Source organism: Arachis hypogaea, chromosome 1 (assembly GCF_003086295.3).
Source record: "Arachis hypogaea cultivar Tifrunner chromosome 1, arahy.Tifrunner.gnm2.J5K5, whole genome shotgun sequence".
In the NCBI taxonomy this organism is placed as follows: Eukaryota; Viridiplantae; Streptophyta; class Magnoliopsida; order Fabales; family Fabaceae; genus Arachis; species Arachis hypogaea.
In genome coordinates, this window is record NC_092036.1 from 32,345,454 (window position 1) to 32,372,171 (window position 26,718).

General features: G+C 38.3%; 2 protein-coding genes across 2 annotated transcripts; both read right to left on the bottom strand.

The window, feature by feature from the left end:
* Positions 1-4,366: 4,366 nt before the first annotated feature.
* Positions 4,367-8,458, bottom strand: LOC140173451 (uncharacterized mitochondrial protein AtMg00810-like). Its single transcript, XM_072197016.1, has 3 exons — positions 6,224-8,458; positions 5,586-6,100; positions 4,367-5,199 (listed from the first exon to the last, which is right to left on the bottom strand). Exons 1-2 carry the CDS (start codon positions 6,384-6,386, stop codon positions 5,625-5,627), a joined length of 639 nt encoding a protein of 212 aa, XP_072053117.1. The 5' UTR covers positions 6,387-8,458; the 3' UTR covers positions 4,367-5,199; positions 5,586-5,624.
* Positions 4,382-26,656, bottom strand: LOC112801486 (uncharacterized). Its single transcript, XM_072225762.1, has 4 exons — positions 26,475-26,656; positions 26,082-26,143; positions 4,963-5,171; positions 4,382-4,904 (listed from the first exon to the last, which is right to left on the bottom strand). Exons 1-4 carry the CDS (start codon positions 26,635-26,637, stop codon positions 4,508-4,510), a joined length of 831 nt encoding a protein of 276 aa, XP_072081863.1. The 5' UTR covers positions 26,638-26,656; the 3' UTR covers positions 4,382-4,507.
* Between the last annotated feature and the right edge of the window lie 62 nt (positions 26,657-26,718).

Sequence of the window (26,718 nt, forward strand, 5' to 3'; positions counted from 1 at the left end):
TTCTACAGACCATATTTCAAAGAAATAATTCTTGAAGTCATGAAAATATTCATCAAAAATGGGAAAAACTTTTCTACCCTGGGCGGCGTGAAAGAAAAACCAAGAAGATTTTTCTTTCAACGTCCCGGGCTTGGTCAAGACAAACAAGTAAAAGAAGACCTTAGTAGAAGGTCAGACATCAAGTTCTCGGCAGAGAAGCTGAAAAATCTTTAAGAAGGCCCAGGAATTGGGGTGAAGTTAAGAAGGAGCAACGTTACAAGCCCAAAGAATATTTGATTCAAAATCGGTAAAAGGGACTGAAATGCCTAAGTTTGAGAAACAAAAATCATAAGCGTAAAAGAAAGGGCGTTCCGAGTTATCCAGAGGAGGAAAACATATTCTCTCTTCGGTATCGGGCACTACTAGCTCATAATTTCTCTCATCCTCTCTGTTCTCACAAATTTTATGGTGTCTACGGAACTCCTCACAATATTGCTTATCAACTACGGAGACACAAGAAAGAACAGAGATATCTACCCAATTTAGGAGACTAGGAGGAACTTTAGTCGACGTATTCACAATAACAGAGTGCGACATAAAGGCTACATCTACAAATAAAAAGTGAAGAAGCCGTTACTAAAAGGGCTCGGACATAGTCCAAAACAGGTCGGGTAAAAGCAAACAAAACCAATCAACACAGTTTCACAAGTCGTCTACATACTAAAAGTGTCAAAATGGTATCCCTCATATGCTATCAGTAATGACATCATCACATAGCAGCGATACCATTGGGAGCAACACAAACGTATCAAAATGATTACAGCTTTCAGCAATTCCAGAAAAGCAATCCAAGTCAACAAAAAGGAAGTTTTCAGGCGAAGTAACAGTAGTCAAACAAAAGCAAAGTTTTCAGGATAAAACAAAATCATCATCAAAATCCAAGTATCAACAATAACCCATTGTCTACATTTATTCAAAGATCATTCAAGAATAACCGCGAGACAGACAAAAACACAGAGCTACTGATAAAGTAAAATACAAATATTTTCAAGAAAATGAAACACCAACCTTGATGAAAGTCGAAATGGAGGGGATCACGTCAAACAGAAATTCACGGACGATCCTCTTCGATTAAATGTGAGCCAAGATAAAGAAAATCTTGGGACAGGGAATTGCAAACAAAGGAGGAAATTTTTTCTCCTGTAAACAAAGACAAATTCTTGGTACTGCGAAAAAGAAAGCAAGAGAAAATCTTTTCAGGAATGTGAAATGGGAGAAGAAGCGGGGCCAAGGTGCTTTTATGATAAACAAAAGGCAAAAAGGCCTCTTAACTCCTCTTTAAAAATGTGCGCGGATCCCAAGAAAAACTGATGTGCAATGTTCGCTCCGCATTAAAGGAGGCAATGTTCAAATTTTCGAAAACACGTCGGGAATGCTACCTTGAAAAAGTAGAGTACTCGACGTCAAATCAAAGGGCCACGAATTGCTTGAGACCGACCTCTTGAAAGCTCGAGACTCAAGCAGGGGCACTGTTCATACCCTAACCCAACAAATAAAGCTAGCCCCCATAATGAAGAAAGGCCCACCAAAAGAGGAGGCCTCTATAGCATACCCGAACTCTTTAAAGAGGTCGGACACCGTGAAGGAGCCTAGCTCTACCTGCCCAAACAGGTAACTGCCTCAGCGATTTCTCTGCTATCTCTATCTTCCCTAAAAGATAGACCTCAACAAACTCCCAATATAAAAAGGAATGGTTATCTATCAATAAAGATGGAACTACTGCAACAAAGGTGGTTATCAAATCTACTATAAATACACTGACACCCCTCAAGTATTATTTTCGTTCCAATCTACTAAAAATCTGGTAAAAGCCCTTACTGACTTAAGCATCGGAGTTTCTTGTATGTACCACCCTCCACCTCCTCATGAGGAACTCAGACGGCAATACCTCAGCACGAGAAAACAAGTCAGACGTTGCCCTACAAAGAATTTGGACCTCACATCCAGACTTAAATCAACGTTTCAGGTATCTCTCGAAATAGTACATATATATATAACTCATGTGAAAATCAAATTGACTCACGAGTTAGCTTAACTCATTTCCAATTCTAATTCCAAATCCTACATACAGGGATTGAATTTTGTTGTGATGCAAATTTTAATAAAATTTGTTATCTTATATATATATATATATATATATATATATATATATATATATATATATATATATATATATATATATATTAGAATTAATTGGACTTGTGTAGAGTTATTTGCACCACAAATAATCAATGTTAAAAAGTAAAGTAAAAGTTATATTAGGTTGATTATTTGTTAAGCACTTCCTTCTTTTGAGAGCTCTTTTCTATTTGCTTGCTTCCTTTTTGAAATTTTTTGGGTGGGCTAAGATAGTAGGTATAACAACACCGTCAGTCTGGAATAAAATCAAAATCTAATAACAGAGAATCATTACAATGATCATGATAATGGGTTTGATAGCAAAGAGTCGTAAAAAATATAAAGTAGATGTTGGGATGAGTATAGCCATTGAAACTTGGTAGCACTATTTGACAGCCTTGTGGCAGGAGAGAAAAAACAAATAAATATTGTCTTTGAAAGCTTCATTGCCACCAAGAAAGTAATTGTCGATGGAGAATAAATTAAGGAAAGAAAGAAAAACTTATATGCATTAAGAAATTCCACATAGCTATCTATGGTGTGCCTAAAAGGCTGTACACTCTACACACACTTGCATATGAAAAGCTCATAGGAGAAATTAACATTAAAGATGGAATTTTCAATTTTCTCCATGTCCCACTACTAATCTCTAAGAACACCTCTCTCATCCATATTGGATTCTTGTGACGCAAGAACCAAGAAAGAAGCCAGTTGAAATTTGATGAGAGAAAAAGTTAAAAGAAAATCATGCACAATCAAGTGCCTTGATGTCCCATTGAAACTAGAATACTTTTAAGTCTAAAACCTAAATATAACATTGTGGACAAACTATTCCATGGAGCTTCTGGTGACAGCTCCATCGATAATAATAATAATAATAAATAGTGTGAGACAAGGTATTAATTTATAGGAAAAGTATAGGGAGCCAATGGTCTAAGCGTACAATTTGTACAATGGAGGTTTAAGAAGTATTAGAGATATGACCATTAGTGTTACATTGTCCTATCAGGTTACGCTTTTGGGATGAGTGGATTCATGACATGATATTAGAGTTTTAGATCCAAAAGGTCAAGGGTTCGGATGGTTATTTTGAATAGTGTGGGTAATGTTCATTTTATTCATTGACCAAAGGTTTAGCCCATTGTACACATTGTACACTTAGGCCATTGGCTCCCTAGCACTACCCTATTCATTTTTTATTAAGTATGGTATAAATGAATCTACATCTTTTTTAATAATTGAAATATGAAAATTATAAGTTGATATAATGTCTAACACGTGTGTGTATTATATATAATTATGATAATCAATATCCATAAAATAAAATGTTAGAATACCTACCATTTTATTTTTATTTTGTCGGTAGTCTAAAATATTATTCATGATTGAAAATTGGTATGGGCATGAGCACATATTCTAAAATCTAAATAGTTTCTTCACTTCTAAGGTGATCATATTCTCCAAGAATTAGAATAGGGTCGTCATGCTTTTGATCATATCTTTAAATAGCTTTGAGCTATTGACCCACTATCTTCGCCTAATGAGTATGCAACTGCACTAACCCATATACATGCAGCTTTATCTTATTCCCCATAAAAATAAATTAAAAATATAAAAAAAATAGTCAAATTCAGATAACTCAGATTTCTGAAAGAGCCACTTTGAGCGTGAGGTGATGGAGACTTTAATGGACCCTCTCCTAAAAAACATTTCAACTTCCAGAATGATGATACACCCTCTTTAGCTACTCTACTGTTTGTTCTTGGTGCCAACGCTGTGCAATAAACCACAACCTCTAAACTTGAATATTGGGAGTTTGGGACTTTATGAGAAAAAAAAAAAGGGTATTGGGACTCTTGATAGAAATGGAATGTGCACTGTTATCTCAATTCTCAAGTTCAAATCACTTGGTTACTGGTAAAACAATTTGCCTACAAAATCAAGTCACAATACAAAGACAGCATTGTCAATTTCTCATTCAGCCTACAATAACATTAGTCGCAAGGAATGTACTTTAATTAAATTAATGTGACAAGGATAACACAGAGTAACGATACTAATAAATACTAAAATGGAAGTCAGATTTTTTTCCCTCCAAAGAAATGCAGCAGAGCATGGTCGCATTGTACTTTGGTTCATTAGAAAAAGAGCAGGCACTAGGCAGAATTTAACTAGGGATTATGAGATATCAATGGTAAAAGCTAAAAAGTAAAAAGCACTCATCTATATGACATACTAATTGAACATTTAACCTCATTCTGGCTTCCATTTAGATTACAAATTCTAATTAGATAACATTTTCCTTGTACAATACAACAGTTACATCCTATTACTCTACAAAAGCTAAATCCTACTTAAAAAGAACTATACCCTTATAATTTCTCCACATGGTAAAAGAAAGAAAAGTGTTTGTCAATGGTGTTGAGAGTTTTTTTATCAACATCAGTGGTCCCAACCAGTTTCGGTACAGAGTAATCCGATTCAATTGCCGGTGATTCTCAGAAGCTTGATTCTTGTGTGTTTCACTCTCTTGAAATGGTATTCTTCCAGAATGTTCATCCGAATTGAAGAATCGGAACTTCAGCTCCAAGCACGACTTCAAATCCTCTTCGCTTCTGGCTTTATTAGTTTTGTCAATAAGATCACTTATAGTTGACAACCTTTCAGTCCACTTTCCCTTTTTTGAAGCATAATTAGTTTCTTCAGGGATTGGTTCATTGATTGTCAGTAACCGAAAACTTCTGAAGCTTCTTTAATCCCTCATCAACAATTTGCTGTATTCTCGTTCTCACACCATGACTTCATTAATCCGATTCAATTTCGTCCTCCATCACAAGAGGATTAGGCTCAGCCGCAGAGGGTTCACTATCATCCAAAGACTTAACAGATAACACTTCTTCCAGTAAACCTACATTCTGCATGTATTGATCAAGAGCTTCGTTTTCCGCTTCAATGCTTCGGTCTTTGTATTCCTTTAACTTGGAAAATCTCCATTCGTTGATAGCAGCAGCAACCTGTAATCACTCAGAATCCTATTACTTCCTGTTGAAGGTGCAGCAAGGTGATGCAAAAAAAAAAACAATTAGATGAGAGAGCAAAGAGAAAAAAATGAGAAATGGAAATGAATTCAATTGAAATAATGATCAAAATCACACTTTACACTAACAGTTACATTTGTCGGCTATTATAGCAAAATTTGCATAATTAAAAATTATCTAACCTACTACTTAGCAGTAATTTACGCAACTAAATTAGCTTCTACTACTTATCAGTAATTTACGCAACTAAATTAGCTCAATTTGCCTAACTAGCTAATTTTACTATATTGCATAATAGGAATGTCTATTTCTTAGCTGTCAATTAATTTTTCCACTAGATAACACCCTCTCTCAAGTTAGGAGTGTGAAAATTTACCAATTCTAACTTACCATATAGTGTATGAAATGTAGCTGGGGCTAATGGCTTCGTTAAAATGTCTGCGATTTGATCGGTTGTGGAGATTGACAGCAAATGAATGAGATCCTCCATGAACTTGTCTCAAACAAGATGACAATTAGCCTCAATGTGTTTAGTGCTCTCGTAAAAGACGAAGTTGGAGGCGATATGAATGGCTGATTGACTATCACAATAGGTGCTGATAGGCCTGGTGGAGGCATCCTGAGGTCCTTCAGAAGAAAGCTTATCCAAATGGCTTCCTTGATGGCAGCAGCAAGAGCGCGATACTCAGCCTCAGCTGAGCTACATGCCACAGTAACTTGCTTCTTACTTTTCCAAGAGACTAAAGCACTGCCGACATAGAAGCAATAAGCAAAAATAGATCGTCTTGAATCTGGGCATGCAGCCCAGTCAGAGTTAGTAAACCCAATGACACAAAGATCTGAATCAACAGGAAAAAATATGCCTATGGCAGGAGAGCCCTTGATGTATCTTAATACTCTGTGAGCTGCAGTAAGATGAGCATTAGTCGGGTGATCTGAATATTGACTTAGCTTGCTAATTGCAAAGCTAATGTCGGGCCGTGTATTAGCCAAATAAAGTAATTTGCCAATCAGTGTTCGAAATTTACCAGAGTCAGTCAGTTGGGTGCCATCATCCTTGCTTAGCTTGTTGGTATAATCCATAGGAGTCGTGGATGGTTTACAATTCTCAAAACCTGCATCCCAAAGCAAATCTAAAGCATACTTTCTTTGATAAAGCATGATACCTTTCTTGGACCGAGCCACTTCCATACCAATGAAAAACTTTAAGTCCCCTATGTCCTTTATCCTAAACCGATTATCCAAGGTAGCTTTAATAGCATTGATCTCATTTATATCATTACCAGCTAAGACTAAATCATCAACATAAACCAAGACTACAGTGAAACCAAAAGCAGATCTCTTGGTAAAAAAAAAAAAACTATAATCTGACTTGGATTGCACATAACTAATTTCAATCAAATCTGACTTCAACTTTGTATTTCACTGTCTGCTTGCCTGTTTGAGACCATATAAAGACTTCTCAAGCTTACAAACTTGGCCAGGCTTCACATCTAATCCTGGTGGTGGCCGCATGTACACCTCCTCATCCAAATCACCATGTAAAAACATCGTATTAACATCAATTTGTTTGAGATACCAACCCTTGGCAACAGCCAAAGCCAACACAATTCTCAAGCTAGTCAGCTTCATCACTGGACTGAAAGTGTCACAATAGTCAATACCAGGGACTTAAGTAAACCCTTTTGTTACCAAGCGGGCCTTGTGCCTCTCTATTGTTCCGTTAAGATGGTATTTCACCTTAAACACCCACTTACACCCAATTGTCTTCTTGCCATGTGGAACGGAAGTGAGCTTCCAAATTTGGCTCTGCTCAAGTGCGATAAGTTCATCTTTGATGGCTTTGATCCAGCAAGGTTGAGTTATGGCGTCACTATAGTGCTTGGGTTCAATATTTGAGGAGATATCCAAAGAAAATACAGTATGAGATGCAAAAGATTTTCCATATGACAAATACTTAGATATTGGATACCTTTCATGTGTGAAGTTGGGTCTTACTTCTCTCTAGATTTAGTTTTTTTTTTATCATCTTGTGTTGAATTTTTGAATTGGGTCTTATTGAATTGAGCTTTATTTGTTTAATCTTAATTTCTCTAGTGTAAATTGCTTGGATCTTGTGTTAGAATTTTGTTTTCTCTTTCTTTTCCCTTCTTCATCTCATTTTGTAAATCTTGTGGATTTTGAACTTTTGTTAATGCATTGATGTTTTCTATGGTTTATAGTGTTACTTAAGTTGTTTTCTATTGATAATTGTTAGTGGGTAACTTTAATCTCTAGTTAATTTTGCAATTTAGATATGTCTTTAGTTATTGCCTACCATGTGTTTGATGAAATGTTTTCATTGATTATGGAGTAGTTTTCTATACTCTTAGTTTAGGCTAAGAGAATTGGGTGACCTTGAGTCATTGGGTATAATTGAATTGGTGATTTGAGAACCCTTTGGGATTAAATTGATACCGGTTGACACTAATCTACTATCAAGTCAATTAGTACTTAGATTGTGACTTATGAGTTGAAATTGACCAAGCCTATTTGACATACTTCAATTGTAGAAGTAGACTTGATGGACTTAGTTTCTGATAATTGTCAATATATGGTTGTTAGACAAGGATGGTGATCCCAATTCCTATGTCTTAGCCAAGAGTCCTTTTACATATCATTTTTGAAAACCCAAAATTCTAATTACTTGGTTCTTGTCTTAGTAAATTTTAGTTGCTTAGCTAGCTCTAGAATATAATTAGATTTATATAGTGTCTTATAGATTGTCATTTATCTAGTTCTTGATTTAAATGGTTTGATTTAAATTCCTTGCACTTCAAGTTTCTTACATGTTAAGTTTGTTAGTTTAAATTCTTGTTTATGACTCTCAACCCTGGAATTCTAACCAATCTTGACTCACACACTTGCCCATTCTCTTGAGGACGACTTACGAGTAATATCTCGATTAACTTTTATTAGGGTTGAACTGGTGACAACCATATCAAAATTTGATCGAGGGATTATTTGTCGGTTTAGGACTATACTCTGACATGATCTTTGTTGATAAAATCTAGACCGATGGTAACGTTTCCATCAAATTTTTTTGGCGCTGTTGCCGAAGAATGGTTGCAATGTGTGCTTCAATATTGGTAATATGAATATGTGAATATTGTGAATAGTTTACTTGCTTTCATTAGTTTGTTTTTAGTTTGGATTTTCTTTAATGCATGAGCTATGACTTCTAAGTTGAATCACTCGGTCTCAACCGAATGATTACTTAGCCGAGTTTGATCCCAAAATTGAAAGAACGTTACTTCATACTCGGAAAGCTAGACGTCGGGTGGATTACACGGTTAGTGCTTCGGCCTCTCTTGAGGAACTTTCCGAGACACTAGATCGAACTGACAGTGATCTAGAGTCCACATTCAACGAAAGAACTTCCTACTCCTCTATTTGAACTATTAAAATATCCTTGAATACTACAGGTGAAAACCACATGGCGGAGCCGCGTAGAATTACCTTGCATGAGCAAGGAGCACCAGATTTCATTCTTCAACCATTGCAAGCTCGGTATCCGAATCCTGACTCTAATTTTGAGTTAAAGAATAATCTGATTAACTTGCTGCCTAAGTACCATGGACTACCGGGCTGAGATCCCATTTGGCACTTGAGAGACTTTCAAGTGACTTGCTTTATGGCTCGAAGGCGTGGTGCTGATGAAATTGCAATCATGGTTTTTGCTTTCTCCTTCTCTCTTACGGGGCAAGCTAAGGAATGGTTTTACTCTCAGCCCGATGAAGTGGTGACTGAATGGGACCTATTGAGAAGAGAATTCTTAGATAAGTTCTTTTCTCCGGAGAAGACTGATTACATCCAGAACGAGATTTACAGTATCATGCAAAGAGACCAAGAGACACTCTGAATATTGAACTCGATTTAAGGGATTGTTAGATTCTTGTCCACATCATGGGTTAGATACTCATTTGCTTATTAGCTATTTCACTGGAAGTCTCTATGCACCGGATAAGAGATTGCTTACTACATCTAGTGGTTGCTCTCTGTCTAAGAACAAGACGGCGGCGGAAGCATGGAGTTTGATCAATGATGTTTCCAAAACTACCCAACATGTGAGAGTGAGGAACAGTCCTCCCATGAGTGTGGCATAAACATCTTCTTCTGACTTGGCTTTGACTAAAGTGCTTGGAGAAATGACCACTCTCCTCAAGAAAATTTATCAAGGACAAATGGCATCTCAATCAATCCAAAACATCCAAGTCCCACCTCAAATCCTCCAACTTGAAGAACCTCCAAGAGTGTGTGGTGTGTCCTCTTGTACCTCACACTACATCGCCAATGCCCTCAAGTCTAAGGGGATTACACCCTTGCGGTAGCCAACAACTACAACAACCGTTCACCCTATCAACCTCAAAATCAAAGCAATTACTCCCATGGCAATAGCTATAATCAAGGGTGGAGGGACAATGCTCAAGGAAACAACCACAATCAAAAATGGAATTAAGGCAACTCATCTTCTCAATACTATAACCAACCTTCTCCCTAAGACTACAACAATACCTACCAAGCTAACCAAAACCACCATAATTAACCATACTAACACTCACAACAAAATCAAACCAACAACCATAGATACCAACCACCTCACCAAAGACAACAAACCAATCAACTTCCTTCTTCTTTCACAAACTAAGGTAGTGACTCTCACCGTGCATTCTACCAAGAACAAGAGAAGCTTAGGGCTATGATAGAGAAAAATGAAAAGAACACTAGGAATCTCAATACACAAGTTGGTAATATGAGTGCTCAAATGTCTTCTATAGCCGAGATGCTCTCAAGGTTGTCTTTACCTCCCACCAATAATACCAACACCACCCAAGCCTCTAGCTCATCTAGCCTTCAATCCCAATCCCTTCCTAACCCAAAAGGTGGCCTAAATGCTATCACTTTACAGTCGGAGACTACATTGAAAGAAGTGCCTCCTAGGACCATGGAAGACATTCATGAGGAATAGGTGGTTGTTGAAGCTCAACATAAGGAGGATGAAGGAGACACAAGGCAAGAGGAAGAAGAGATGAGCCTTAAGGATCCTAAGAGGAAGGCCATAGTGGATGAATCCATTCCTATTCCATTCTCTTCCATGGTGAAGAAGACCAAGAAAACTCCGGAGTTTGATCGAAACATGCTTCAAGTCATCAAGAAGGTTGATGTAACCATTCCACTTCTTAATGTCATTCAACAAATTCCGAAGTATGTTAAGTTCTTAAAGGATTTGTGCACCCACAAAGATAGGATTGGTGAGTTGGAAACATTGTCCTTGAGTAGTTCTATTTCCTCATTGATGAAATCCATTCCGAAAAAGTGTAGTGACCCCAGACCATGTTTAGTGTCTTGTTGAATTGGTGGAGTTGCTTTCTATGATTGCATGTGTAATTTAGGAGCTTGTGTGAGTATCATTCCACTCTCTATATTTGGAAGGTGTAAATTAGCGCCATTGAAGAGGTCGGCCTCTAAATTTGTCTTAGTCGACAAAAGTGTTATCACCATAGTGGGGATAGCAGAAGATGTGCTTGTGACAATCAAGGATTTAGTGTTCCCGATTGATTTCTATATCCTTGAAATGCTTTCGACGGATAGTAGAAGTTCTTCATCCGTTTTGCTTGGAAGACCCTTCTTGAAAACCTCTAAATTCAAGTATGATGCCTTTACTGTCACATACATTTTTGAGATAGGTGACAAGACCATCAAGTTTAACGTGGAAGAAGCCATGAGACATCCACCAGAAGAGCACTCTATTCTCCGGTGTTTAAAGTGGAAGAAGCCATGAGACATCCACCAGAAGAGCACTCTATTCTCCGGTGTGATGTCATTGATGAGGTAGTAGCGGAGATACAAAGAGAAGATTGCAAAAGAGTATATTATCCCGTTATTCAGGGGAAGGATAAACATGAGGATAAACAAGAGAAAGCCAATGAGGATGAGCTTCATGATCATGGTGAGAAAGAACCTCAACTTGAAGTGAACCGATTTGAAGCCTTTACCTCCTCACTTGAAATATGCATTCCTTGAGGACAACCCAAAGATTTCCGGTAATCATCGTTAGTGAGCTTTCTAGCCAAGAAGAAGAGAAGCTCCTAGAGGTCCCAAAGAAGGCTCAACCCCACTATTCTTGATGTTGAAAAGAAGGAAGTCACAAGGTTACTTAATCCGGGCATTATTTATCTAATTTTCGATAGTGAGTGGGTGAGCCCGATTCAAGTTGTTCCGAAGAAATCAGGAATCACTGCTATCAAGAAAGAAGATGGTGAGATGGTCACAACAAGGGTGCAAAATGCTTGGCGGGTTTGTATTGATTATAGGAAGCTAAATGTCGCAACAAGGAAAGATCAATAACCATTGCCATTCATTGATCAGATGTTGGACCGACTTTCAGGTAAATCTCATTACTGCTTCTTTGATGGTTTTACTGGCTATTTCCAGATACATATTGCTCCTGCAGACCAAGAAAAGATAACTTTCACTTGTCCTTTTGGCATTTTTTCTTACAAAAGGATGTCATTTGGGTTATGCAATGCACCCGCTACTTTTGAGGGGTGCATGACCAGTGTATTTTCTGAATCTCATAGAAAGTTGTCTGAAAGTATTTATGGACGATTTCAGTGTATATGCAGCTTCGTTTCATAGCTGCTTAGATAACTTGCTAAGGTCTTAGAAAGGTGTGTTAACACTAACCTTGTCCTCAATTTCGAAAAATGTCATTTTATGGTGAGACAAAGCATAGTGTTAGGGCACGTTGTTTCTTATAAAAGCATTTCTATTGACCCTGCCAAGGTTGATGTCATTACTAGTTTGCCTCACCCTTCTTCTGTGAGGGAGGTTCGCTCATTTTTGGGATATGTAGGGTTTTATAGGCGTTTCATCAAGGATTTCAGCAAGATTGTCCTATCACTATCCCGCTTGTTATAGAAAGATGTGGAGTTTGAGTTTGATGATGCTTGCAAAGAAGCATTTGAGAAATTAAGGGAAGCCTTCACTACAGCACCCATTGTCAGAGGACCCGATTGGACGCAACCATTTGAGATTATGTGTGATGCCTCCAATCATGCTGTGGGTGCCGCACTTAAACAGCTCCCTTACATTGTTGCTTATTCTTCAAAGACATTGGATATGGCGCAATCCAATTACACCACAACGAAAAAAGAGCGGTTAGCAGTTGTTCATGCATTGGAAGGTTTAGATCCTATTTGCTAGGCTCAAAAATAGTGGTGTATACGGATCATGCAGCCTTAAAGTACTTGCTGACAAAGAATGAATCAAAACCTAGGCTTATCCGTTGGATCTTGCTCTTGCAAGAATTTGACGTTGAGATTAGGGATCGAAGTGGATCACAAAACTTTCTTGCGGATCATCTGAGCCGCCTTGAAAATCTTAAATATGACCCATTTCTGATTGACGATTCATTTCCTTTGGATGGTTTGCATGCTATTTCAAATAGCCTTCCTTGGTTTGCACCTATGGCGAATTAATTAGCCGCCAATATCTTTCCTCCTAACTTTTCAAAACATCAAAGAGACAAGTTGAGAAGTGATTCCAAGTACTACATTTGGGATGATCCTCACTTGTGGAAACAGGGGTGGACCAAGTGATTCGTAGATGTATCCCAGAGTCAAAATTCAAATCTATTCTTGAATTCTGTCATTCGTCCGAGTATGGTGGTCACTTTGGCCCCTGCCGTACAGCTAAAAATGTTTTAGATTGCGGGTTCTGGTGGCCAATATTGTTCAAGGATGCAAACCAATATTGTTTGTTATGTCATCAATGTCAAAAGTCAAGAAATGCATCCCAAAAAGATGAAATGCCACAACAACCAATGTTGTTTTGTGAAATTTTTTATGTAAGGGGCATAGACTTTATAGTACCATTTTCTAACTCTAGTGGATATCTTTACATTCTATTGGCGGTTGATTACGTATCAAAGTGGGTGGAAGCGATTCCTACCGGCCTTGATAACGCTAATATTGTGGTTTATTTCATTAGAAACAATATTGTATGCTGCTATGGGTCACCACGAGCAATCGTGAGTGATCGAGGTACTCACTTTTGCAACAGAAAGATGGAAGCATTACTCAAACAGTATGGGATACTACACAAGGTTGCAACTGCTTACCACCCCCAAACTAATGGCCAAGCGAAGGTATCTAACCAAAAGATAAAGTGGATTTTGGAAAAAATGGTAAATCCACAAAGAAAAGATTGAAGTTCTCGGTTGGGTGACGCATCATGGGCGTATAGGACGACCTATATAACTCCGTTAGGGATGAGTCCCTTTTAGATTGTCTATGGGAAGGTGTACCACCACCCGGTTGAAATTGAACATAAGGCCTATTAGGCGGTCAAGCGATGCAACATGGACTTTACCAAGATAGGCATAACTAGGAAGTTACAATTAGAAGAACTCGAATGTCTTAGGATAGACGCCTATGGGAATGCAAGGATCTATAAGGAAACGACTAAGGAAGTGAAGTCCTGTGGAGTGGTCGAGTTATTCCACCCTCAAAGTGGAGCAACATTCAAAGTGAACGGCCACAGGGTAAAAAATATCATGGTTATAAGTCACCAAAGGAATTGGAGGTGTTCCTTCTTAAGGATGCACCTAAAGGAGGATAGTCTTGAGCTCATGACCGTCCAACTTAAGGAGGTTAAAGAAAAGTGTTAGGTGGGAGACACTCCACCATGAGATGAACCTCCCTGTACATAGTTTCTTGCATGTAGTTTTAGAATCTTTGTGTGATTTTGTTGAGTTTGTTTAAGTATGCTTGTTACCATTGCTTCATGAGGATTTCATTGATCTTGGTTTGGTTAAATTGGCAAATTTGTAGAAAAATGCTTGATTTTGGTTATTGCATGAAATCCTAAGTGTTTTTGAAGTATGTATCTACCTTGTATGAATGCCAAGATTGTGCTATAATTGTCTTCCCTCATGCTTTAAAAAAAGAAAAAGAGCGCTCCACGGGTGAGCGTGGACGACGCGCCCGCATCGAATTCACTGCTGCAACTTCCTGGTACAAAAACCAGAGTTGTGATGGAACTGTGCGGGTGGGGTGCAAGGTGCACAATCCACCCCACACGTATGCGTAGCTAACACGTACACGTCACCCGTTTTTTGCCCCACCCACCCGTGTGCGTTGACGATGCGCACTCGTCACATTTACTGCTGCAACTCCCTGGTACAAAAACCAGAGAGTTAGGATGGAATTGTGCGGGGAGCATGATTAGACCCCAGTAAGTTACGTCGTACGTGTGACGCGCGCGTTTCATCCATGCGTACGCGTGGGAAGCCGAAAAGGGAGTGCGACGCGTGAGCGTCATCCACGCCTACGCATGGCAAGCAGAAAAGAGAGGGGACGCGTATGCATACTAATCGTGTTCCCCGCACGAAAGTTGTACAACTCCATCACAACTCTCTGGTTTTTGTACCGGAAATTTGCAGAAGTAAATGTGACGTGTGCGTGTCGTCCACGCACACGCGTGGGTGGGGCAAAAAAACGGGTGACGGGTGAGGCGTACGCGTCAACTACGCGTACGCGTGGGATGGATTGTGCGCCTAGCACCCTACCCGCACAGTTCCATCACAACTCTCTGATTTTTGTGCTAGGGAGTTACAACAGTGAATTCGATGCGTGCGTGTCATTCACGCTCACGCGTGGAGCGCCCATTTTCTTTTTTTTAAAGCATGAGGGAAGACAATTATAGCACAATCTTGCCATTCATACAAGGTAGATATGTCAAAAACACTTAGAATTTCATGCAATAACCAAAATCAAGCATCTTTCTTCAAAATTGTCAATTTAACCAAATCAAGATCAATGAAATCCTCATGAAGCAATGGTAATTCAAGCATACTTAAACAAACTCAACAAAATCAAACAAAGACTCGATCTACATGCAAGAAACTATGTACAAGAAAGATCATAATATGGTTGGGTGTCTTCTACCTAACACTTTTCTTTAACATCCTTAAGTTGGACGGTCATGAGCTCAAGACTCTCCTCCTTTGGGTGCATCCTTAAGAAGTAACACCTCCAATTCCTTTTTACCTTGTGACCGTTCACTTTGAATGTTGTTCCACTTTGAGGGTGGAATAGCTCAACCACTCCATAGGGCTTCACTTCCTTCACTTTAAAAGGGCTATCCCACCTTAAACGGAGCTTTCCGGGCATGAACCTAAACCTTGAATTGTATAGAAGAACTTCATCACCCTCTTGGAAATCTTTCTTTCGGATATGATGATCATAGAATGCCTTAGTCTTTTCATTATAGATCCTTGCATTCTCATAGGCCTCTATCCTAAGACATTCGAGTTCTTCTAATTGCAACTTCCTTACTATGCCTGCCTTGGTAAAATCGGAGTTGCATTGCTTGACTGCCCAATAGACTTTATGTTTAATTTCAATCGGGAGATGGCATGCCTTCTCATAGACAATCCAAAAGGGACTCATCCCTAACGGAATCTTATATGTCGTCCTATACGCCCACAATACGTCACCCAAACGAGAACTTCAATCTTTTCTTTGTGGATTTACCACTTTTTTCAAAATCCGCTTTATCTCTCAATTAGATACCTCCGCTTGGCCATTATTTTGGGGTACTAAGCAGTTGCAACCTAGTGTAGTACCCCCATACTGTTTGAATAATGCTTCCATCTTTCTGTTGCAAAAGTGAGTACCTTGGTCGCTCACGATTAGTCGTGGCGACCCATAGCAGCATACAATATTGTTTCTAATGAAATAAACTACAGTATTAGCGTCATCAAGGCGGGTAGAAATCACTTCCACTCACTTTGATACGTAATCAACTGCTAGAATGTAAAGATATCCACTAGAGTTAAGAAATAGTCCCTTAAAGTATATGCCTCGTACATACAAAATTTCACAAAACAACATTGGTTGTTGAAGCATTTCATCCTTTTGAGATGTATCTCCTGACTTTTGAAATTGATGACATAACAAACAATATTGGTTTGCATCCTTGAACAATATTGGCCACTAGAACCCGCAATCTAAAACCTTTTTAGCTATTTGTTAGGCCAAAGTGACCACCACACTCGGACGAATGACAGAATTCAAGAATAGATTGGAATTCTAACTCCGGGACACATCTACGAATCACTTGGTCCACCCCCTGTTTTCATAAGTGAGGGTCATCCCAAATGTGGTACTTGGAATCATTCATCAACTTGTCTCTTTGATGTTTTGAAAAGTTAGGAGAAAAGATATTGGTGACCAATTAATTCGCCATAGGTGCAAACCAAGGAAGGATATTTGAAATAGCATGCAAACCATCCAAAGGAAATGAATTGTCAATCAGAAATGAGTCATATTTAAGATTTTCAAGGTGGCTCAGATGGTCCGCAACAAGTTTTGTGACCTACTTTGATCCCTAATCTTAACGTTAAATTCTTGCAAGAGCAAGATCCAACGGATGAGCCTAGGTTTCGATTCATTCTTTGTCAGCAAGTACTTTAAGACTGTATGATCCGTATACACCACTATTTTTGAGCCTAGCAAATAGGATCTAAACCTATCCAATGCATGAACAACCGCTAGCCGCTCTTTCCGTAGTGGTGCAATTGGATTGCGCCACATCCAATGTCTTTGAAGAATAAACAACAATGTAAGGGAGCTTACCTTCTCGCTGTGCAAGCGCAGTACCCACAGCATGATTGGAGGCATCACACATAATCTCAAATGGTTGCGTCCAATCGGGTCCTCTGACAATGGGTGCTGTAGTGAAGGCTTCCCTTAATTTCTCAAATGCTTCTTTGCAAGCATCATCAAACTCAAACTCCACATCTTTCTATAACAAGCGGGATAGTGATAGGACAATCTTGCTGAAATCCTTGATGAAACGCCTATAAAACCCTACATATCCCAAAAATGAGCGAACCTCCCTCACAGAAGAGGAGTGTGGCATACTAGTAATGACATCAACCTTGGCATGGTCAATAAAAATGCTTTTATCAGAAACAATGTGCCTTAACACTATGCCTTGTCTCACCATAAAATGACATTTTCGAAATTGAGGACAAGGTTAGTGTTAACACACTTTTCTAAGACCTTAGCAAAGTTATCTAAGCAACTATCAAAGGAAGTTCTATATACACTGAAATTGTCCATAAACACTTCTAGACAACTCTTCATGAGATTAGAAAAGATACTAGTCATGCACCGCTGAAAAATAGCGGGTGCATTGCATAACTCAAATGGCATTCTTCTGTAAGCAAAGGTGCCAAAAGAACAAGTGAAGGTGGTCTTTTCTTAGTCCTCAAGAGCAATATGTATCTAGAAATAGCCAGTAAAACCATCAAGGAAACAGCAATAAGATTTACCTGAAAGTCGGTCCAATATCTAATCAATTAATGACAAGGGAAAGTGATCTTTTCTTGTTGTGGCATTTAGCTTCCTATAATGAATGCAAACCCGCCAAGCATTTTACACCCTTGTTGTGACCATCTCACCATCTTCTTTCTTGATAGCTGTGATTCCTGATTTCTTCGAAACATCGGACTCAGCCGCTCACTATCGGAAATTGGATAAATAATGCACGCATCAAGTAACCTTGTGCCTTCCTTCTTTACAACATCAAGAATAGTAGGATTGAGCATTCTTTGGGGTTGTCTCAATGGCCAAACTCCATCTTCAAGGAAGATGCGGTGCATACACATACGTGGGTAAAACCCCACAATGTTAGCCAAGCTCCAACCAATTGCCTTCTTGTGCTTCCTTAAAACCTCTAAGAGCTTCTCTTCTTCTTGGCTAGAAAGCTCACTAGCAATGATTACCGGAAATATTTAGTTGTCCTCGAGGAATGTATATTTCAAGTGAGAAGTTAGAGGCTTCAAATCGATTTACTTCAAGTTGAGGTTCTTTCTCACCATGATCATGAAGCTCATCCTCATCGGCTTTCTCTTGTTTATCCTCATGTTTATCCTTCCCTTAAATAACGGGATAAGACACCCTTTTGTAGTCTTTTTTTTTGTATCTCCGCTACTACGTCATCAATGACATCACACTAGAGAATGGAGTGCTATTTTGGTGGATGTCCCATGCCTCTTCCAAGTTAAGCTTGATGGTCTTGTCACCTACCTCAAAAGAGTATGTGTCGGTAAAGGCAACCTACTTGAATTTAGAGGTTTTCAAGAAAGGCCTTCCAAGCAAAACGGATGAAGAACTTCCACTATCTGTCGGAGACATTTCAAGGATATAAAAATCAACCGAGAACACTAAATCCTTGATTGTCACAAGCACATCTTCCGCTATTTCCACTACGGTGATAACACTTTTGTCGGCTAAGACATTTAGTGGCCGACCTTTTCAATGTCGCTAATTTCAACCTTGTAAATACAGAGAGTGGCATGATACTCACACAAGCTTCTAAATCACACATGCAATCATAGAAGGCAACTCCACCAATTCAACAAGACACTAAACATGGTCTAAGGTCACTACACTTTTTCGAAATGAATTTCATCAATGAAGAAATAGAACTACCGAAGGACAATGTTTCCAACTCACCAATCCTATCTTTGTGGGTGTACAAATCCTTTAAAAACTTAGCATACTTTAGAATTTGTTGAATGGCATCAAGAAGTGGAATGGTTACCTCAACCTTGTTGAAGACTTGAAGTATGTTTAGATCAAACTCCAGAGTTTTCTTGGCCTTCTTCACCATGGATGAAAATGGAATAGGAATGGATTCATCTACTATGGCCTTACTCTTGGGATCCTTAAGGCTCACCTCTTCTTCCTCTTGCCTTGTGTCTCCCACATCCTCCTTATGTTGAGCTTCAACAACCACCTCTTGCTCATGGATGTCTTCCATGGTCCTAGGAGGCACTTCTTCCAACGTAGTCCCCCGACCGTAGAGTGATGGCATTTAGGCCACCTTTTGAGTTAGGAAGAAATTGGGATGGAAGGCTAGAGGAGCTAGAGGCTTGTGTGGCGTTGGTATTGTTCGTGGGAGGTAGAGACAACTGTGAGAGCATTTCGACTATAGAGGACATTTGAGCACTCATATTACCAACTTGTGTATTGAGATTCCTAGTGGTCTCTTCATTTTTCTTTATCAGAACCCTATGCCTCTCTTGTTCTTGATAAAATGCACGGTAAGAGTCATCACCTTAATTTGTGAAAGAGGAAGGAGGTTGATTGGTTTGTTGTCTCTGGTGAGGTGGTTAGTATCTATGGTTGTTAGTTTGATTTTGTTGTGAGTGTTAGTATGGTTGATTATGGTGATTTTGGTTGGCTTGGTAGGTATTGTGGTATTGGGGAGAAAGTTGATTATGGTATTGAGAAGATGAGTTGCCTTGGTTCCATCTTTGATTGTGGTTGTTTTCTTGAGCATTGTCCCTCTACCCTTGATTAGAGCTATTACCATGGGAGTAATTACTTTGATTTTGAGGTTAATAGGGTAGACGGTTGTTGTAGTTATTGGCTACCACAAAAGTGTAATCCCCTTGGACTTAAGAGCGTTTGTCGGTGTAATGTGAGGTACAAGAGCACACACCATACACTCTTTGAGGTCCTTCAAGTTGGAGGATTTAAGGTGGGACTTAAATGGCTTGGATTGATTGATATGCCTTTTGTCCTTAATAAATCTCCTTGAGGAGAGTGATCATTTCTCCAAGCACTTTAGTCAAAGCCAAGTCAGAAGAAGATGTTTTCGCCACACTCTTGGGAGGATTATTCCTCACTCTTTCATGTTGGGTAGTTTCAGCAACATCATTGATCAAACTCCATGCTTCTGTCGCCATCTTATTTTAAGAAAGAGAGCCACTACTAGAGACAGTAAGAAATCTCTTATCTAGTGCACAAAGACCTCTAGTGAAATAGCTAATGAGCAAATGAATATCTTAAATCGAGTCCAATATTCATAGAGTGTATCTTGGTCTCTTTGCATGATACCGAAAATCTCTCTCCGGTTGTAATAAGTCTTCTCCGGAAGAAAGAACTTATCCAATAATCATTTTCTCAATAGGTCTCATTCAGTCACCACTTCATCAGGCTGAGAGTAAAATCATTCCTTAGCTTGCCCCTCAAGAGAGAAGGGAAAAGCAAAAACCATAATTACAATTTCATCAGCACTATGCCTTCGAGCCGAAGAGCAAGCCACTTGAAAGTCTCTCAAGTGCCTAATGGGGTCTTGGCCCGGTAGTCCATGGTACTTAGGCAGCAAGTTAATCAAACTATCCTTCAACTCAAAATTAGGGTCAAGATTCGGATACCGAGCTTGCAACGGTTGAAGAATGAGATCTGGTGCTCCTTGCTCATCAAGGTGATCCTACACGGCTCCGCCATGTGATTTTCACCTGTAGTATTTAAGGATATATCAATAGTGCTAACAGAAGAGTAGGAAGTTCCTTCGTTGAATGTGGACTCTAGATTACTCGGTTTGATCTAGTGTCTCAGAAGGTTCCTCAAGAGAAGCCGTGTAATCCAACCGACGTCTAGTTTGCCAAGTATGAAGTAAGATTCTATCAATTTCGGAATCAAACTCGACCAAGCTAGGATCCGGTTGAGACCGAGTCATTCAACTTAGAAGTCATAGCTCATGCACTAAAGAAAATCAAAACTAAAAACAAACTAATGAAAATAAGTAAACTATTCACAATGTTCACATATTCACATTACCAATATTGAAGCACACATTGCAACCACATTCCTTAGCAACGCGCTGAAAATATTTGACGGAAACGTTACTGTCAGTCTAAATTTTATCAACAAAGATCATATTATAGTATAGTCCTAAACCCACAAATAACCCTTCGATCAAATTTTGATATGGTTGTCACCAATTCAACCCTAATAAAGTTAACCGAGATATTACTCCCAGGTCATTCTCAAGAGAATGGGCAAGTGTATGAGTCAAGATTGGTTAGAATTCCAGGATTAAGAGTCATAAACAATAATTTAAACTAACAAACTTAACATGTAAGAAACTTAAAGTGGAAGGAATTTAAATCAAACCGATTAAAACAAGAACTAGATAAATGCAATTTATAAGACACTATATAAATCTAATTATATTCTAGAGCTAGCTAAGCAACTAAAATTTACTAAGACAAGAACTAAGTAATTAGAATTTCGGGTTTTCAAAAACGAGATGTAAAAGGACTTTTGGCTAAGGTATAGGAATTGAGATCATCATCCTTATCTAACAACCATATATTGACAATTATGAGGAACTAAGTCCATCAAGTCTACTTCCACAATTGAAATATGTCAAATAGACTTGGTCAATTTCAATTCATAAGTCCCAATCTAAGTAGTAATTTGACTTGGTAGTAGATTAATGTCAATGAGTACCAATTTAACCACAGGGTTTTCAAATCATCAATTCAATTAGACCGAATGACTCAAGGTCATCCAATTCCCTTAGCCTAAGCCAAGAGTATAGAAAATTACTCCATAATCAATGAAAACATTTCATCAAACACATGGTAGGTCACTAACTAAAGACATATCTAAATTGCAAAATTAACTAAAAATTAAACTTACCCACTAACAATTATCAATAGAAAACAACTTAAATAACACTATAAACCATAGAAAACATCAATGCATTAACAAAAGTTCAAAATCCACAAAATTCATAAAATAAGAAGAAAGGAAAATAAAGAGAAAACAAAATTCTAACACAAGATCCAAGCAATTTACACTAAGAGAAATTAAGATTAAACAAATAAAGCTCAATTCAACAAGACCCAATTCAAAAATTCAACACAAGATGATCAAAACAAACTAAATCTAGAGAGAAGTAAAAGTTTCTCTCTCTAGAAAACAAGAACAAAATCTAGCTAAAATTATGTGTATGTTGTGTATGATTGAGTCCCCCTTTTTCCCCATCAATCCTTGGGTCTTTTCCATGTAGAAGCAAGTTGGATTTGGACCTTGAGTCTTTCAGAAATCGCCAGCCACGTTTTCCATTAATGAGTCACGTGTTGGGCGTCACGCGTGCGCGTCGATTACGCGTGCGCGTCAGATTAACTTCCACAAGCCATACGTACGCGTCAGTCAATGCTACACTAGGTCACGCGTACGCGTCAATAACGCGTGTGCGTCGGCTCTAACTTCTCCAAAGCTCTATTCTTCATGTTCCTTCCTCTTTTGCATGCTTCCTTTCCATCTTCTAAACCCTTCCTGCCCTATACATCATGAATCCACTTAACACATCACGACATCAAATGGTAATAGAAAATGATTAAAATTTAACATTTTTAAGGTTAAAGAAGCATGTAGCAGAGTGCACAACTTTGTTTGCAATGAAGTTGGAAGCGGTGAAATTGGTAGTAGGTACCTTACTCCCACTGCTCCCTAGTACACTACGCACGGCAATGTTTCAATTTTCTACTTTCTGTGCCAACTCCATTAGTTTATCCACAGAAACAATTTGCATTTTTCACACACTTCAGGCTTTAGTCTGTTCATGATCACGTCAGTCAACAATTCCAGCACGATTCCACAAAGAGGCCGAGCGTGAAGCATAAATTTGGGTGACAATCCCTAACCAAGTTCGTCTGCTTCAGTTTCAACAGTGTTTCATATGGACTCTGTAGTTACTCAGGCTGAAAGTGCCGCCATTGAAGCACCGGCGCAATTGCCTCCCACCACCGGAACCATGTGAACTCCCTCCCTTCCATTGCAAACGTGGCGACAGTGAACCATTCCTCCTCCAGCACTGCGCGAAGCAAGAAGAATTGCTCCATGCGTTCGATTCAAACCACCGTGAAACATCGAAAGCTCCAGCTTCCGCCATTACTCCGGCACACTTTGATTTCCCGATAATGAACCTGAGGCATGGTGCAATCCTGGTGAACCACGATCGTTCCAATTAGGAGTGTGGTTTTCGAACAAATCCATCCTAGAATCAAATTGCTGCAGCATCTTTTGCATCGATCGAAACATCTCCATTCGCGACTCACTTGTATCAAATCGTGCCTCCCTTTTCCTCGATCACGATTGAACCATTCAGCACCAAAATCCTCAAACTTTTAATACTAGTTGATAGAATCATGGACTAGCAGAAGGTTAGGATTTTATTGCTGCACAGAGACTGCAATTCGCACTCCCTAAAATGTTCTACACGGTTGGAACTACCAACTTAAGGAGAGAGTTCTCTCTGATTCTAACTGAATTAACAAACAAAAAAGCATAGAAACAAAGCTAACTATAACCCAAACTATTTATAGGTAGTTAGGAGTAGAGTTTAACTATCCAATCAGCCAGCTAGACCAAGCTAAAACTGCTACTTACCTCTTCTCTCGTAAAATAGCCCAAACCTGTTACTAGTCGTAATTCTATCAAAATTTTTATAATGGCAAATATTAAGATATGTTTACAGAAAGCTGATCTTTTCAATCCTGCCAAGATTCATGAACAAATTGCATATATACTTTGTTGCACTTTCTTATTTCACCTAAACAAATAGAATAAAGTAATGTTTATGATGACGCTAATTAGCTTTTTTTTATGGTTGCTAATTAGAAGTTATCCTAGATTTAACAAACAAATAAAGAAGAAATAAAAATCCATTACATTAAGTTTAGAAATATAAGCTAAACATGCTAGTATGAACTAGGCCAAATCAAAATAGACGTCCTCGTAACTTATATTACCATTTACCACAGAACATTTCCTATTATAATTCAAGTTTAAGTACGATGGAGACTCTTATATGTGTGTTTGCAACTGGACACTAAATATATTCAAATATAAGTCCTTAATCAATTTATAGAAAAATAAACATTTTAAAAGTGCTTCTAATGATATTATAATTACTCAATTCAGGCTAGGGTTGGTAATTGAGCAAATCCCTAGATAAGCACTCTAGGATTAAAGCTCTTGATAGTGCAAGTAAAATTCACTTGAGGTTGTAAATTCACTTCCCTGATGATCACAAACCATCAATTTGGAGCTACATTTTACCAGTTGTTTATTTCAACATTTAAGTCCCCTTCCAAGCCACAATTCGATGAAATCTATCTCCATACAATTACAGAAGTAAAATTGTTTTAATAAGGATCAGGGTTTGTACCTATAGGCTTTGTTTCCAAATACACTAGTATAGCAGATACAATACAAATTATGCATTGTCCCCAGCTGGCAGCACAAACCAGCCACTACACTAGTATAGCTAATTCATTTTAAATGTTGTAAAAAAAGGTTAAAAACTCAAACTTGAAGATACATATATCAATATTTCTTAATACTTAATACAAACAAGTCACAGCTTAAATGACCGAGCAATCAAAGTGTTCAAGACTGTAAAAAGGGGACAGCGGCTGGAGAGGTAAAGCTGCGTAAAGCACTAAAACTTGAGGAGCTAAGTGAGCAAACACTGCAGAGTGTGTGAAACTGGTGGGAATCAGGAAAGACTAAAATAAGGATGAATTACCTGAGGAAAGGCCAAAAACAGAGGCAGTCGCTATAAAAAAACCCACATTCTGCAATGTAGGATGTGTTTCGTCTAAGGAATGGAGGCTGAGAGACCCTAAATTCACTCTCTGGGTGATGGATCAGGTGATCCAAAACCTTCCTAGAAAAGCCAAAAACATTTTTTTAATTTAAGGGTGGGCAAAAAAGAGAGTTTGATTTATGATGACTATAGCAGCCAGTATGGCCTCTATTCAAGCTGTGGTTCACAGTTATGACAATAGATATGGTACTGAAATATGGCATTACAAGCATTACTCTGAAGGAAACTGAAAATCAAACCTTTTTTCATACGAGAATGAAAACATCTACCCCAAATTTCTGAAATAATTGAATCACTGCAATTCTTCTTATCAAGTGTTTTCCCCATGAATAGAAGTGTAGCTTATCATACCCAGCAGGAATTCAACTTTCTAGAATACTAGACCACTAGCAAAAGGTGTCAAGTCAAAGTCTCCCACCAAATATTGATAGTTTTTCAAGTCATAATTCTACATGGAGCAATGAGCATATCCTTTACATATCAATGACAAATTTCCATCTTATTTGGCCACTGAGGCTGAGGGTCAAGACTTACATATCTTTGATGTAGATGGGAAATTATCTGCATATATCTAAGAACTATCTTCCTGAGGGTCAAAACTGTTTAAAATGATGAAAATTTAGTAAATCTACAGCTGGGCTATTTTAATTTACAAATTAAACCTATGGACTTAAATGTTTGATAGAAGTGCTGATCACCAGTTCGAAATACACCCTTACTAAAAAGCCAATATTACCAGTGCCAATTCAATGAATTCATTGAACTTGTCCTACAGCGTAAGCAGTTCAATATCAAGATCAGAGACACGAAACAATACCAAAAACAGCAACAAAAGCATGTAATATAAGCAATTACAACTTCATGCCATCTCACTAATATCCCTCAATACTACTCTCGTAAGTCTTAAGTTTCTCCTAACCAAAACCTAAACGGATAAAAATATCTAAAGCCCAAGAAGCGATAAACCTTCAGGAAGATAATTCAAAACAAATCGTACAAAAGTAGAAGTCCCAAATACTGTTTATATGATCAAAACTATAGTAACTACTTTGTGAGGCAAACCTGTTTTCTTCCTTCCCGTTCAACCAAAAAAATCTCATAAGATAAAATAAAATTCATAGAAAATCTCATAAGCATAGTTTGAACTAACTACATAATATATGCAGTCATACACACAAATTTTAATATTAGTTATAAATTAAAGCACAAAAACGAGATGTTTCATTTTTTTCTTTTTTTTCTTTTTTTTTAACCCTAAAACCCGAATATGGAGTTAAGTAGTAAAGTGTTGCAGAAAAGCAAGAGGTTCATTTTCAAATAGATCATTCTCAGAGAGAGCATACTAGAAAGATAACGCACCATGAATATGACAAGGATTTTGGTTCCTAAAACAGCAACTCTTGCATTATTCATAGGGACACCTGCAGCACAGGAAACACCAAGAATAAAACAAGCATAGAGGTGACAATGCAATAGCCACAAATTTAGGCATAAAATCTTATTATAATTTACAGGTGATTTTGCAAGTACTATATCATATTGCCTTTGAATTTTCTTCTTTTTTTCTACTTTATTTATTTATTTATTTATTTTTTCGGTCCCTTGCCCCTTTTGTTTTGCAGGAGGATATTTTTTCTATATTTTACTTAAAAGAAAAGGACCAAAATTAGATATATTATCATGTTATATTTTCATGAAAAGAACGTATTAAAGTTCGAATAAAGAAAATAGTGAGAAGAGAACTGAAATGACCTAGAACGAGCGACATTGCCGCATTGCTTGCACTTTGGCTTGTTTTGGCCGCGTTGAAATTTGCGCAAAGGCGTCTCCATACGATTCGCGGGAACCGCAAGGGTTCCTGTCTTTGACGACGAAGGTAACGCGGTTGTTGGAGTGGAGGTGGCGATGGCAGCATCGTCGGTGTTCGTGGTGAGCGCTGGCGAAGCCACCATAGACGAGAGCACGAGCTTCTTCGTCCTTCACAGAAAATTAGTTG

Coding starts and splice junctions, on each gene's coding strand:
- LOC140173451 (XM_072197016.1), bottom strand. CDS start 6,386: ATGGAAGTGGCTCGGTCCAAGAAAGGTATCATGCTTTATCAAAGAAAG. Junction 6,101..6,223: donor CACCCAACTGACTGACTCTG/GTAAATTTCGAA, acceptor ATCTTACTGCAG/CTCACAGAGTATTAAGATAC.
- LOC112801486 (XM_072225762.1), bottom strand. CDS start 26,637: ATGCTGCCATCGCCACCTCCACTCCAACAACCGCGTTACCTTCGTCGT. Junction 26,144..26,474: donor GGCAATGTCGCTCGTTCTAG/GTCATTTCAGTT, acceptor CCTGTGCTGCAG/GTGTCCCTATGAATAATGCA. Junction 5,172..26,081: donor AAATCCTTGTCATATTCATG/GTGCGTTATCTT, acceptor GAGTGATTACAG/GTTGCTGCTGCTATCAACGA.